Raw genomic sequence first — 13,800 nt, 5'->3', positions numbered from 1 at the left:
TGGTCAGGGTTGATAATTTTGGAATTGATTGTCAGTTCTTCCCTTGTCCTCCTCACCTCACCTCCTTTTTGGAAAGTAAGGCTCTGACGTGTGTGTCAGCTGATGTGATTCACTTCCTGAGGAAGGAAGTTGGGGTTATCCACTTGCCGCAGCACCTGCTCTCAGTACATATGGGAAGAGTGTTAACTGCTCTTCTGAACCATAGCAGATTTGTGTCATGAAAACTGTAGCAATTGCCATTTCTTACGTCTTAGCCAAGGGCCCACATCTGTCCCAGGGAGGGAGTTGCTGTTGGGCGACAGCAGTTTACAGTCATGGTTTGAGTCTTAGGTAGGTAGGTCTGGTATTTGTTCATGTGCTGTTTTCAATGTCTGCATTTCTCAGTTTCCTCTGCCTTGCACGCAGGAATGATTGGCAGTAACACTTCTCGGCCCGCCATGCCTTCTGGGGAATGGGCACCACAGAGTACGGCTGTGAGAGTCACTTGTGCTGCTACTACTGGTGCCATGAACCGGCCAGTCCAAGGAGGCATGATTCGGAACCCAACAGCCAGCATCCCCATGCGAGCCAACAGCCAGCCTGGCCAAAGACAGATGCTTCAGTCTCAGGTCATGAATATAGGTAAGGCAGTGCAGCACTCTCTGCTCTCTTTAGGCATTCTCGAAAAGGAGTGTCTGCTCGTGGGTCCTTCCAGACTGACGTCTGGTTTGTATTGTAGGTAATCCTCTGATGCGAAGCAGTCCTGAATGGGATTTTGCTAGAACCTTGTAGAATCATAAAGTAATTGCAAAATTTTAATTTGGAGGCAAATTGCATTAGAATATCACATGAATGCTGTACACATGCATACATAAGCGTCCATATGATAGCTTAAAGGTAGAGACAGTTGATGCAGCTGTAATGTCGAACTCTGTACACAGTCATCCTGGTCCTCCAAGGCCCGCTATCCAGGCCGTGAAGTCAGATTCTTTCCCAGGCCTCACAGATGACACGACCTCTTATAGAGCATCACACAGCACTTTAGGATCTTTAGGATTCTATTGGAGACAGTTCACATTACAGTGAATTTGTGCGTATTTGTCTAGAATATCCTGGTCACCTAAGGCTAAAGGCCTGAAAGGGAGTGGGAAATAACTCCTCGCGACAAGGGTTTCCTTTCGTAAAGGTGAAAATGTGCCGGTATTGATGCAGTAGATGGTTGTACAACTGCACATACTGATACCTACTGGGTGGTACACTTGAAAGTTATCTCAGGAAAACTGTTACATGAAAATATTAATGTGCACACCTGTAATCCCAACACTGGCTGGTGGTGGCAGGAGGATCGGAAGTTCATCATCCTCAGCCACAGAGAGGTCCACTTTGAGGTCTGCTTGAGCTAAATGAGACCCCATTTCAAAGAGAAAAAAAGATCAGTGGTCAGAAAACTCCTACTTGGCATTATTATTTTTAACCACAGACACAGGACCTTCCTGTGATATTGTGTATTAGCTCCATTCTGAAAAGCCTGTGTTTGTAAACGTCTGGCAGACATTGCACAGGAAGTACTAATATATTCACAGGAGAGTGCAAAATAGTACTTCCTATCAGAACTCTGACATAGGTATTGAATTGCTGTGTGTATTTTGATTCAATATTTCTGAGAGTGACGTTCAGAATTACATTTCTACATGTGTACTCAAAGTAGTAAGTGGTTCCCAAACTTAAATTTGTGTCCTTTGAAAATGCTAAATATGAAAATGTTAAATATAAACCCAGATTTCTATGAAAAATTTAAGAGACAATTTTTTTGTTTGTTTGTTTTGTTTTGTTTTTCGAGACAGGGTTTCTCTGTGGTTTTGTTTTTTGTTTTTTTTTTTGGTTTTTCGGGACAGGGTTTCTCTGTGGTTTTGGAGCCTGTCCTGGAACTAGCTCTTGTAGACCAGGCTGGTCTCGAACTCACAGAGATCCACCTGCCTCTGCCTCCCGAGTGCTGGGATTAAAGGCGTGCGCCACCACCGCCCGGCAAGAGACAATTTTATGATGCTTATGAAAGTCACAATAATGGATCTTATATATAGAAATTTTTGTTTGTTTTCCGAGACATAATTTCTCTGTGTAGCTCTGGCTGTCCTGGAACTCTCTCTGTAGACCAGACTGGTCTTGAACTCACAGGGATCCACCTGCCTTTGACTCCTGAGAGCTAGGATTAAATGTGTGTACCTGGTGTATATAGAAATTTAATTTATTTGCATTCCTTGCAGAAGGGCATCTCATTTTTGAAACTTTCCAATATGTCTCTGTAAGGCTTAGCATGTAGCTGAATTTCTCTAGTTGTGAATAAGTTCAACAAAGCCATGAATTCAGCCCAACAAGAAATTGTCTGTTGTAGTAGAGGTCATTGGTGCACAATGATGTGTACATGCTGTTTTAGAGCCACAGAAAGAACCTCACAGAAGGAGGTGTGTCTGAGTGTGCGCCCTGAAGTACGGCTAGCGACAGCTCTGGTCCACATGGGCTAGGCCAGTGCTTCTGCTCTCCAGTACCTTGCAGGGTGTCTGCAAGGCCTGGCCCAGGTACTCTTCACTCCCGTCTTCTGCAGGCACCCAGTGGAGTCTGGCAGAAGTCCTGCACTGTAGGATTCAGTGTGGAAGTGAGTTGGAAATTGTGTACACGCTATTGCACAAATGTTAAACCATGGCATGAAAACATAATTGCATTAATATATACTTACTGATTTTGTGATATTTTAAAAATGAGTTAGTGTTTTCTGTATGTACCATACAAACAAAAGCTTTAAGAGAATGGGGATCCCTGCTATTACTGCTGATGTGGACATGCCCTAAGGTAGGTGGCATTAACCTTATTTATTGGTTTCATTTGTATGTCACACCAGAACTATATGGTCTGATTTTCACCTTATTACTGCCTCTGCCTTCTCATTTTCCATGACCAGCAATTTTATTTGCTATTATACAATAAAAGTGTGTGCTTTCTCAATCATAAGAGAAGATTTTAGGTTTTCTTTTCTTTCTCCTCCCTCTTTTAGGGCCTTCGGAGTTAGAAATAAACATGGGAGGACCTCAGTATAATCAACAGCAAGCTCCTCCAAATCAAACTGCCCCATGGCCTGAGAGCATCTTGCCTATAGACCAGGCATCTTTTGCCAGCCAGAACAGGTGAGTCTGGGTACCAGGAGCATTGGGAGGAGCATTAGCGTTGGCTCTTGGGTTCTGTTAGTTGTTTCCAGACCTGCATATGGATGAATTCCCTCTGAATGGACAGTGCTTACCAAGTTGTTATTTCTTCAGACCAAGTCATTCACTAGGCAGGAAAAGGAAGACACAAACGTCAACATCACTGTGCAGCTTTTATACACCTGACCACTTACTTGGGGGAAAATGATGTGTTTGTGCTAAGTGTAATTGGCAGTGGGGCAGAGTATAGAAGCCTCGAGAGAAATAACCTTGTTTCAGTAGCTCATCCAACAAGGCTGGCAAAGTTTCAGAATCTTAGAAAAGCTCAGAGGGGCAGAATAGCCCAGTGTGCATGGCAGAGCAGCACCCCGCCAGCTCAGGGGTTGCAGGTATGTGTAGGGTGACAGGAAATGATCTCATTTTGTGATAGGGGCACCTCCCTCCTTCCTAGGATCTAGCTAGAAAGTGTACAAAGATAGAGACTATTACAGAAAACCACAACCAATCAAAGTGCAGCTGTGGAGCCAGGCCCAGTGGATACATCTACAAAACAACTCCCACTCAGAAGGCTCAGGGGACAGAAAGATTCTGAGAGCCAGAGGATTAGGAGTTTGCTGTGAGGGTGAGTCTCCTGATAGTACCAGAAAGTCTTGCCAGCTCAGCTGCCTAAGCATGAACTGGACAAGGACATCCAAAGTGAATGGGAGAAAGACCACTAGGCCTCAGGACCACAGAACTGCAGGCAACTGGGGAGTGCTGGTCAGGAAAATGTCTTCTCCAGGGAAGAGCACACCAGCAGCTATCCAGTACATATGCATGTATGAAAGCATACATACAAGTAACATGATACAGACTAAGCAGTTTATATTTAGGATCATATGTACATGTAGCAATAAAAGAAGAAGCTGTGAATTTGAAATGGCAAGGAAGATGTGTGGGAGGGTTAGAAAGGAGAAGTGAGATGATTAAAATAGGAGCTAGTGAGCTATCAAACACAGTTGCTAAAGTGCTTGTTGCATGAGCATGAAGACCTGAATTCAGATTCCAGAACTCATTTAAAAAGCCAATTGTGGCACGCATTTGTAATCCCTGGACTGGGGAGGCAGAAACAGGAGGGTCCATGGGGCCCAGGGGCCAGCTAGTCTAGTTTAATCTGTGAGGCCTTGTCCCAGAAAATAAGGAAGGATACATGACGTTGACCTCTGGCATCCACGTCTCTCTCTGTCTCTCTCTCTCTCACACACACAGGCTCCCATCCACTCACTCACTCACTCTATTCCTAGCACTCAGAGGCAGAGGCAGGCAGATCTCTGAGTTCTAGGCCAGCCTGAACTACAGAGCAAATTCCAGTACAGCCAAGGCTACACAGAGAAACCCTGTCTTCAAAGAACAACAACAAAAAACAAAAGTAAAGACAAAAACAAAACTTGCAGTCCTTCTGTTTGGGCCTCCCAAGTGCGGGGATCACAGATGTCGCCCTGCTAGGCTCCAGTAAACTGTCTTGAGCAGTTCTAGGAGACTTCAACCACCGTATGCTTGTGTGCCTTGCTTCTCTGTCTCCTCGGATCTTTGTAGGGTTCTGACAATGTATGTCAGACCTCTTTATTTCATCCATATATTATTGTTTTGCTTTTTAAAAATTGTGTGTGTGCCTCCGTGGGTTAACCATACCACGTGCCTGCAAAGCCCTTGAGCTTCCATGGGTCACCTGATGCGGGTGCTGGGACTGAGTGCTGGTCTCCTGCCATTCTGCCGTCTCTCCGGCTTCTCTTTTTTCTCTCTTTTTTTAAAAAATAAATGTGTTTGTGTGTGCATGCAAGTGCATGTGTGTACGTGAATACATGTGGAGGTGAGAGAACAACTGTTGGAAGTCAGTTCTGCACTGTGGGTTTCTGGGGATCAAACTGAGATTGTAAAGCTTAGCAGCAAAACTTTTTTTACATGCTGAGCCATCTTGAAGTCTCTATTTTGCATATTTCTCTTCATTTTTTCCTGTGTTTTAGGTAGTCTCACTATGTAGCCCTAATATTTCTTTTTTAAAAAAATATTTATTTATTTATTTATTTATTTATTTATTATGTATACAATATTCTGTCTGCGTGTATGCCTGCAGGACACAAGAGGGCACCAGACCTCATTTCAGATGGTTGTGAGCCACCATGTGGTTGCTGGGAATTGAACTCAGGACCTTTGGAAGAGCAGAGAATGCTCTTAACCTCTGAGCCGTCTCTCCAGCCCCCTAATATTTCTTAATTCATGTAGTTTTCATAATTTGATTTTCATATATACTATTCAGTATAATTTACTTTTTTATTATCTTGTATATTATCTTTAGCTATATTAAATATCTTTCATTTTTAACAGTTGCTTGCCTAGTCTTTTTTTTTTTTTTTGGTTTTTCAAGACAGGGTTTCTCTGTGGTTTTGGAGCCTGTCCTGGAACTAGCTCTTGTAGACCAGGCTGGTCTCGAACTCACAGAGATCCGCCTGCCTCTGTGAGTGCTGGGATTAAAGACGTGTGCCACCACCGCCCAGCTGCCTAGTCATTTTTTATAGACACTCGTGGCTTGCTTGTTTTTTTTTTTTTTTTATGATTCCATCCTTGTGCCTTCATATTTATTTTCTGAATTTCTTGACCCAATGCTTCCAGCACGCTAACATACAGGTTTATGGACAGTCTAAGTCCAAATATTGAATTTCACCCATGGTTGCCTGTTTCCCTGAATTTTTGTTTTAATTTTTGCATATTTGCCACATTTTAGTTTATTGTAATTAGGAAAACTATACAAATGGAAGTCACTGTGACATCCCTACACAGATCTGTCTTTCCCTGATCATTTCCCCCCACCCTTCTGTACTTCCTGCTTCCCTTGGTCCTTCCAGTGTTTGCACACTCTTTCCTTGCAGCTCACATGGTCAGTGGGATACCTGCGCTCTAAGCTGAGGGTGCTTCCCTAGAGAGGCTCACACTGGTCTGCTGGACAGTGCACACTGTTTTATTGGGTGGCTTTGAGGTCATCTACCTCAGTCTCTCTATCTCTCTATCTCTGATTGTATATTGTTCCTGAGAATCCTTGCTGTCTTGATTGCTATAGGCAAAAAGCATCACCCAGCCACAGTGACACTACAGGTAGTGACTTTTCAGGGCCCTGCTGACCTTTAACCCTTATGCCATTGTGGCCCCAGTGAATGGGATTATTTGGGGTGGTAATCCAACTATTTCGAGGGAAATGTTTACAGAATACAAATGAATAATAATTAAACAGTAGTGTCTCATAGTTTTTGCATGAAATCAAGGATCAGCTTTTATGGTGATTATTATTAAATTTAGATTTTTGTTGTTAAAACATGCATGAGTTCTACAGCCAGAGACAAAGAATTCTAGGCTCACATTTAGTCCAGTGCCACACCCAGCACTGCCCACGCTGCTGTTGCTGCTGTGACTCTCCTAACAGTGGGCAAGCAGAATGCTGCACCTCTTCTAAAACTATTTCAGCTTTATGAACCATTTATCTCACTTATTGTAGATAATCCAGTTTAGAAGAAATGAATGACCAGCCTAAGAAGGTAGTAAAAAATATTTTCATAAAAATTCAAAAATGAGAGACAAAAAAGTTTGTATCTTTGTCTCTGTTGAAATAGAAACAAATCAGTGCTCATTAATTTTAAACCCCCTTTGTGAGCGTTTTAGTTAATATTCAGATCTTTGTTTTTGAGGCATAATGTCTGACTGTGCCACAGGCTGGCCTCAAGGTCACTGTGTATTCCAGAGTGAATTGGTGACAGCCTCCTATCTAATCTCCCAAGTGCTAGAATTACAAGCATGAGTGATCAGTTAATATTTAGGAGTTCTTAATATTTTCATCGCTACATTTATTTATTGGGAGTGAAACCGCGTGCATGTGGAGATGAGTTTTCCTTCCACCCGGTGGGTCTTGGGGATTGATCCTCAGTTCCTCAGGTTTGTGGCAGGAGTGTTTTACCCAGTAAGTCTTCTACACAGACCCTTACATGTTTTATGAATCCAGAATTTATTTATTCATGCATTTCAAAAGCATAAACATTAAAGCTACTCATCTATAGCACAGTTTGCAAATCTGTTTATTATTTATAGGTAAACTTCCATGTTCTGGCTCACCCCCAATATATACATTCATTTGTTTTCTTCATTCATTAGATATATATGCTATATGTTTATAGTCAAGAAGTTGTAGGCCCAAGTGTGGTGGCACATTCCTGTACTGTCAGCACTTGGAGGGGGCAAGAACAGTCACTACCCACCACCCCTCCCAGATGGAGTGCAGTAGTAGCAAACTAGAAGATAGGGGCCATCACCACCCAACACCCAGGCATACATTAAAACCAAAGTGGTACTTGTGGTTTTGGGGACTGACCCTGCAGCTTCTCATGCTGAGTATGTGCCCTGCTAGACTTCCAGCGCAAAGTCTTGTCTCAAAAACCAGGTTTGATTTTTGCATTTGTAAAGCTCAGTTTTCTGTTTTCTCTGTGTACGCTACCTGTGTTTCTAAGGGAACTATAAAAACTTGTGTTGTGCCACTGAGTTAGGACATACAGACTGCATAGTCTGTATGTTAGATTTCACATTGCCCTGACCTTCATTGGTGGAGGAATGTTTTGCAGTACAGCTTCTGAAGTGCAGAAACGGACAGCTGTTAATATAGCTGGACAGAGACTGGCCTAGTTAGGGTTGTCATTGCTTAGATGACACATTGTGACCAAAAGCAAGTTGGGGAGAAAGGAGTTTGTTTGGCTTACAGTTCCATATTGCTGTTTATCAGCAAAGGAAATCAGGACAGGAACTCACACAGGGCAGGATCCTGAAGGCAGGCGCTGATGTGGATTCCTTGGATGGGTGCTGTTTACTGGCTTGCTCTCCATGGTTTGTTCCACTTGCTTTCTTACAGAACCCAGGACCACCAGCCCAGGGATGACATCACTCACAATAGGCTGGGCCACCCTCCATCAATCTCTAATTTAAATAAATGCCCTACAGGCTTGATTATAGCGTTTTCTCAGTTGAGGTTCCCTCCTCTTAGATGACTGGAGTTTGTGTCCAGTTGGCAGAGGCAGTACTTTAAACTGCCTCATTGAGCAGCTTCCCAGGCCTGAGGGAACATGCTCGAGCCACATTGACTCCTGGTCACCAGAACTTTCCATTGGCCCCACTCTGTTCAGTCATTGGGTACTCATGTGTGTGTGTGTGGGGGGGGTCTCTCCTAATGTTCCACCCACGGCATGGAGTCGTGTGGTTTTCTTCCTCACATTGACATTTCTGTGACTATTTCTTCTTTCAGCTAATGAAAAAAGGAGAAAGCTGATCACATTTGTGTTTTAAAGATTAATTGGGGGAATGTGGACTGTAGGAAAAAAGAAGTAGGAGTCAAATTTGGAACACAACCAGTGCAAGCTGTTCTTCCACAGCCTCTCAGTGACAGAGAGCAAGAGGTGGAATACCTGGAATATATACTCCCTTATATATGCACTCTTGGCTCGACATACACACACACACTCATACACACACATTCTCTCTCTCTCTCTCTCTCTCTCTCTCTCTCTCTCTCTGTCTCTGTGTGTGTGTGTGTGTGTCTGTGTGTGTCCCTGTCTCTGTCTCTCTCTCTCCCCTATTAGTATCTCTACCCTTATATATACACTCTTGACTAACAGTGGCTTCCCAGCCAGCTTACCATGGCTCAGAAGCAGTGGGACTAACTGTATCAGGGACAGCAAGTGAGAAGAAGCATCAAGGGACATTCAACTGGGTGATTTTTCTCTTAAAAGTGGAATATGATGGAGAATGCAGATTGCACATTGATACATTCTACTCTCACTATTTGAAATTAATTGTTGGTTTCAGTGTTCAGTAGGACCCTATATTACAGTTCTAAGTCAAAATAACATATATTAGACCACCTGAGAAAATACAGCAGACTGAACGGGACCAGACAACTTCATCCCTTGATAAATTTATTCTTAGTTGTTTAAAAATGAATTTTTTTGAACTGAGAATAGCTCGCCTGGTACACATGATGCCCTGGGTTTAATTTCCCAGTACCATACACAATAAAAAGTAAGTTAGCTTACATATATTCTTCTGTTTTCTCCACATTATTCTATAGCACACAATAGAATTTGAAAAAATATAACTCTTATTTCCTCTCTTCGGTTCACAGTGACTCGAAGCTCCTCGAATTCACTCAGTAATTTAATTATTTTTATATACTTTCAAAATGGTAGTTTGGTGTCAAGATGCTATCTTGAATTGCTTTATAGCAATTACAATTAGAAGGTTTGTGATTTCTTTCTCTTGGCACCTTACTCACGAGGGCTAACAGCTACGTGTCTTGAGAGTATTAATAAATGCTTGCAAATTCTGCTTCTGCAGAAACGCGAAATTTCCTAGTAGTGGTGAGAACCTGGCTAAGTTAAACCCCTAGTTTGCTAGCTGTAGGAAGGCATGGAAACAAAACTGTTTCCATTTATATATGGCCTTTATTAGCACGTAAATAAAGTGAATTTTTCAGGTGCATATTACCAAAAGTCTTCATTTTGTTTAGTGTTTGGCTAGGGTGAGAGTTCATTTCCATCAGCCATGGTGAAGTTTGTCTCTTTGCAGGCAGCCATTTGGCAGCTCCCCCGATGACCTGCTGTGTCCACATCCTGCAGCAGAGTCTCCCAGTGATGAGGGCGCTCTTCTGGACCAGCTGTATCTGGCCTTGCGGAACTTCGATGGCCTCGAGGAGATTGATAGAGCTCTGGGGATACCAGAACTGGTCAGCCAGGTAGGCCAGAGCACTGCGGGGGCCATGTGCTCCATAGACAAGAGGTATCTGTTCCAGCAGTCTACTCTGTGGGGTGCTTTTCACCTCCCCACAGGCAGGCCTCCCCGCCTTCCTGCTTCTTTTGCTCCTCCACTGCTCTCACATAAACTGTTGCCCAAGAAGCAAGCCCCTGGAAATAACATAAAACTTGAACTACAGCAGAAAGGCAGAAGCTAAAGCCCAATTGGCCTCTTGTCCCCCTTCTTCATGGGCAGATGAAGAAAAGATATCAAAGAAACCACAGGTCACTGTTCCTGGTGTTCTTGCATCTTGCCTCTACAAGGGGAGACAATATGAGCACAGGCCTCAGACCTGCTTGTGCCTGTGCGCTGGGGCAGGCAGCCCTACTTCAAAAGAACCGGTTCACACACAGGTAGCAGAGGTCATCTTAGGTATGGCTGCAGTTTAAACACTTCGGCCCTTATATGGGTGTTACCCAGAACAATTTTAAGAATTTTTAAGCAAATAGGAATATCAGAAAGGTCAATCAGCATGGTGGTGCACACCTTTAATCTCAGCATTTGGGAGGCAGATGTAAGAGAATCTCTGTGCATTCAAGGCCAGCTCTACAGAGCAAGTTCCAGGACAGGCTCCAAAACTACACAAAGAAACCCTGTCTCAAAAAGCCAGTTACCTCAGTGAGTCTTGTCTTCATGGTTAGTTTATTTGAAGAAGTTACAGACCTGTAATTGTATTTCTTTGATTTGAGAATCCTGAGAGAGTGAGATAAATAACCCAGTGTCTCTCCAAAGACCGTGTCTCAAGCAGCCCCTGCAGCTGCTTTTGTGTGAAACAGCTCCCTGGTTTGCTGAAGGAAGAGGACCTAGGAATCCTCCTGCCTTTGTTGCTGTTCTCCTTTGCACTCAGCATCACGCATCCTTCTTGCTGTCACAAGTGCCTTCCCAGGCCAGCCTCCTACCTGTCACTGCATCTGTGAGGAGGTGACGTGGAGCAGTGAAGACCTTCTCTGAAACAGTAGGAATAGTCTTGTCATGATTCCCACCGTCTAGCAGCACAGGAATGGGCTCAGCCTTGTCAGTTCATAGTGAACACAGCACAGCCGGAAGAAATGACTGGACATGCACAATGCACCCTGAGTGCAGCCCGAAAGGAAATGGGTTAGCTGCTTCCTGTGGACATGGCTGGCTTTGCCCCGGTGTCAGCTAGACCCTAGCTTCTCTGTAATTACCCCCGAGTTTCCGAGTGACCTGTAACTCTTTGGTGGGTTTTCAAGGGTGTTTGTTTTTTAAGAGATCATCTAAGCTGTAGCCCATTAGCCTTGGATTGATGGCAGTTCACCAGTGTCGTGTCCTCGCCGTATTGTTCCTCCCCTTTGTTCTCTGTATTGTTTCCACATCTCCTCAGCCATGTTACCTGAACTGCGGAAGGCATTTTTAGTAGAATGGGAAAATGGGACACGTGTAGCCAGAGTTGCATACGGTGTTTAAACATGGAAATGACATGCAGGGGAGAGAGCACAGTCAATAAAGCACTTGTCTCACAAACATCCCCAGAGCTCAATAAAACATAACCAGACCCAGTGGTAGACACTTGTCATCCCAGCGCGTGGTCACAATGTGGCGTGGAGGCAGGAAGATTCTGGACAAACCTACCAGCCAGTCCAGCATAATCTATGAGTTCTAAATTAAAGAAAGACACTGTCCCACCAAAAAACTACAAAAATTAAATAGATGAATATAGAAATAACCTAATTTTATTTTTCTATTGAAAATGGGCAACTATAAAGTTCTGAGATATCTCAGCGATGAGTGTCTCCCTGCTGGAACTCCATGCACACTTTTTAAAGTGCCACGGGGGAGGGGTGGTGTGCCACAGCTGTCGCGCATCTGCCCCACGATGCCGTGCAGCTCTCGGGCAGCTTGGAATGACTGAGGCAGGAGTGGAGCAACACTGACTGAAGGAGGCTTGAGATTTTATTGCTGCAGGGGTCTTGCCCTTTGAAAGACCTTCAGATTTGTGCCAGTGGCCTCTAGGAGAAGGACTGGCTGGGTATATCTTCACATGGACACTCGGGGCTGCACAGGTTTGAGATACTCACCCTGAGAAAGCTCCAGATTTCCTATGTGTGAAAGAAAAGAGGAGAGTATATACAGTCCAGTGGCAGAGGAGACCTCGCCTCAGAAACAAGGTGAACTACAAAAAGAATTATGTCCCAAGAAGACCTCTGTGGCATGTCTGTGTGCCTTTCTGTATGAGAGAGAGAGAGAGAGAGAGAGAGAGAGCACTTTGAAAACTGTGCAGCTAATACAAGATGCAGCTGGAATGTATGCAGTTCTTTCTGTAAAATGCACCTCAGCCGGGCATAGTGGTGCATTTGATCCACTGAGACAGTGGATCTCTGTGAGTTCGAGCCCAAACTGCACTACATAGTGAGTTCCGGGGCTATTATGAAAGTCTGTGGGGGGGGGGGGGGTGGAAGAAGGCACATCTCTCAGAAAATTAACCAGATACATAATAACCATCTTGCAGACATGTCTGCCAGATACCAGTCAAGGCACAGGGAGAATATGCTAAATATCTTTACACTTTCCTTTCCTTCTATAGGTCTTTGGTGGGGAAGCAGCTATTAAAAAAAAATGACAAGAATATCAAATATGTCTAGCACGTAGTTAAGTGAATGATGATAAAATGTGGGCATGTAAAAAATTCTGCCAACTATAGAGGACAGCTAAGTAAACAGTAGGTAGCATAAGCCAGGCATGGTGGCGTGACCTGTAATCCTAGCACTTGGGAGGTAGAGGCTCATGGTTGAACCCAATCTGGGCTACATAGCAAGTTAGAGGCTAACTTGACCTAAGTGAGACCCTATATCAAACGGCTCTCACTCCCAAAACATAGCAGTCAGTGTATCACCCTATTGAGGGTCTCAAGTCCCACTCACAGTGTGAACTGCAGCCTACCATGTCTCTCTAGAAAGACTTCTGAAGTCAGCTTCATGCCCCCACATCTGTTCTGTTATTTACAGAGCGAGGACAGTGGTGGTTGGTTCCCCAACACTGCTAATGCTGGCTAAGGCAGTCATTGAATTAAAATGAATGATCTAGTCAGAAGAGGTAACACGTGCAAATGTCTGCTCATCGAAGCCCATGCCAGGTTCTGACTGGGGAGATAGAGCATCACATAGTCGCAGCCCTTCTCCCTCCCCCTTGAAGGAAGTGCTGTGGGGAGGTGGTCTTGCCATGTGCTGCAGAGAGGCATTGAAGAAAAGGAAAAGTTAGGGCCAAGTCCAAACTACCTTGATATTATTGGTACAGTATTTTAAAAGCATCAAATGTAAGAGGGAGAGAAAACTGTCTCATATTTAGTTCAATGTTTTTAGTAGCTTTATTTATGTGCTTATTTGGGGCTTCTTTTCAGAGCCAAGCTGTAGATCCAGAACAGTTCTCAAATCAAGAGTCCAACATGATGCTGGAGCAGAAGGCCCCTGTTTTCCCACAGCAGTATGCGTCTCAGGCACAAATGGCCCAGGGTAGCTACAATCCCATGCAAGATCCAAACTTTCACACCATGGGACAGCGGCCTAATTACACCACACTCCGTATGCAGCCCCGACCAGGGCTCAGGCCCACAGGCCTTGTGCAGAACCAGCCAAACCAACTGAGACTTCAGCTTCAGCATCGCCTCCAAGCACAGCAGGTTAGTTTCTCCTGGGACCTCTGGAGCTGGGGCTCAGGAAGTGTAATGGGTGTTGGTGTACCAGTGAAGCATTAGAATGGGGGGGGGCTGTTAATTGGAAAGGGTGATTTGACATAAATATTTCCTGTT

At 44.1% G+C, this 13,800-nt stretch overlaps 1 protein-coding gene across 7 annotated transcripts in view; it reads left to right on the top strand.

Annotated features, from left to right (window-relative positions):
- The window catches only part of Ncoa2 (nuclear receptor coactivator 2), a 221,667-nt gene that overhangs the window by 196,606 nt on the left and 11,261 nt on the right, over nt 1-13,800 (top strand). For all 7 annotated transcript variants that reach the window (XM_057790277.1, XM_057790276.1, XM_057790271.1 and 4 more), the window contains 4 exons: nt 406-621; nt 3,029-3,158; nt 9,810-9,975; nt 13,393-13,671. In XM_057790277.1, the coding sequence (XP_057646260.1) occupies nt 406-621; nt 3,029-3,158; nt 9,810-9,975; nt 13,393-13,671 (791 nt within the window). The remainder of the gene's footprint in view (nt 1-405; nt 622-3,028; nt 3,159-9,809; nt 9,976-13,392; nt 13,672-13,800) is intronic.

This window comes from Chionomys nivalis, chromosome 16 (genome assembly GCF_950005125.1).
Source record: "Chionomys nivalis chromosome 16, mChiNiv1.1, whole genome shotgun sequence".
In the NCBI taxonomy this organism is placed as follows: Eukaryota; Metazoa; Chordata; class Mammalia; order Rodentia; family Cricetidae; genus Chionomys; species Chionomys nivalis.
The sequence above is the reverse complement of the archived record's forward strand: the minus strand, read 5'-3'. Positions and strand labels throughout refer to the sequence as shown.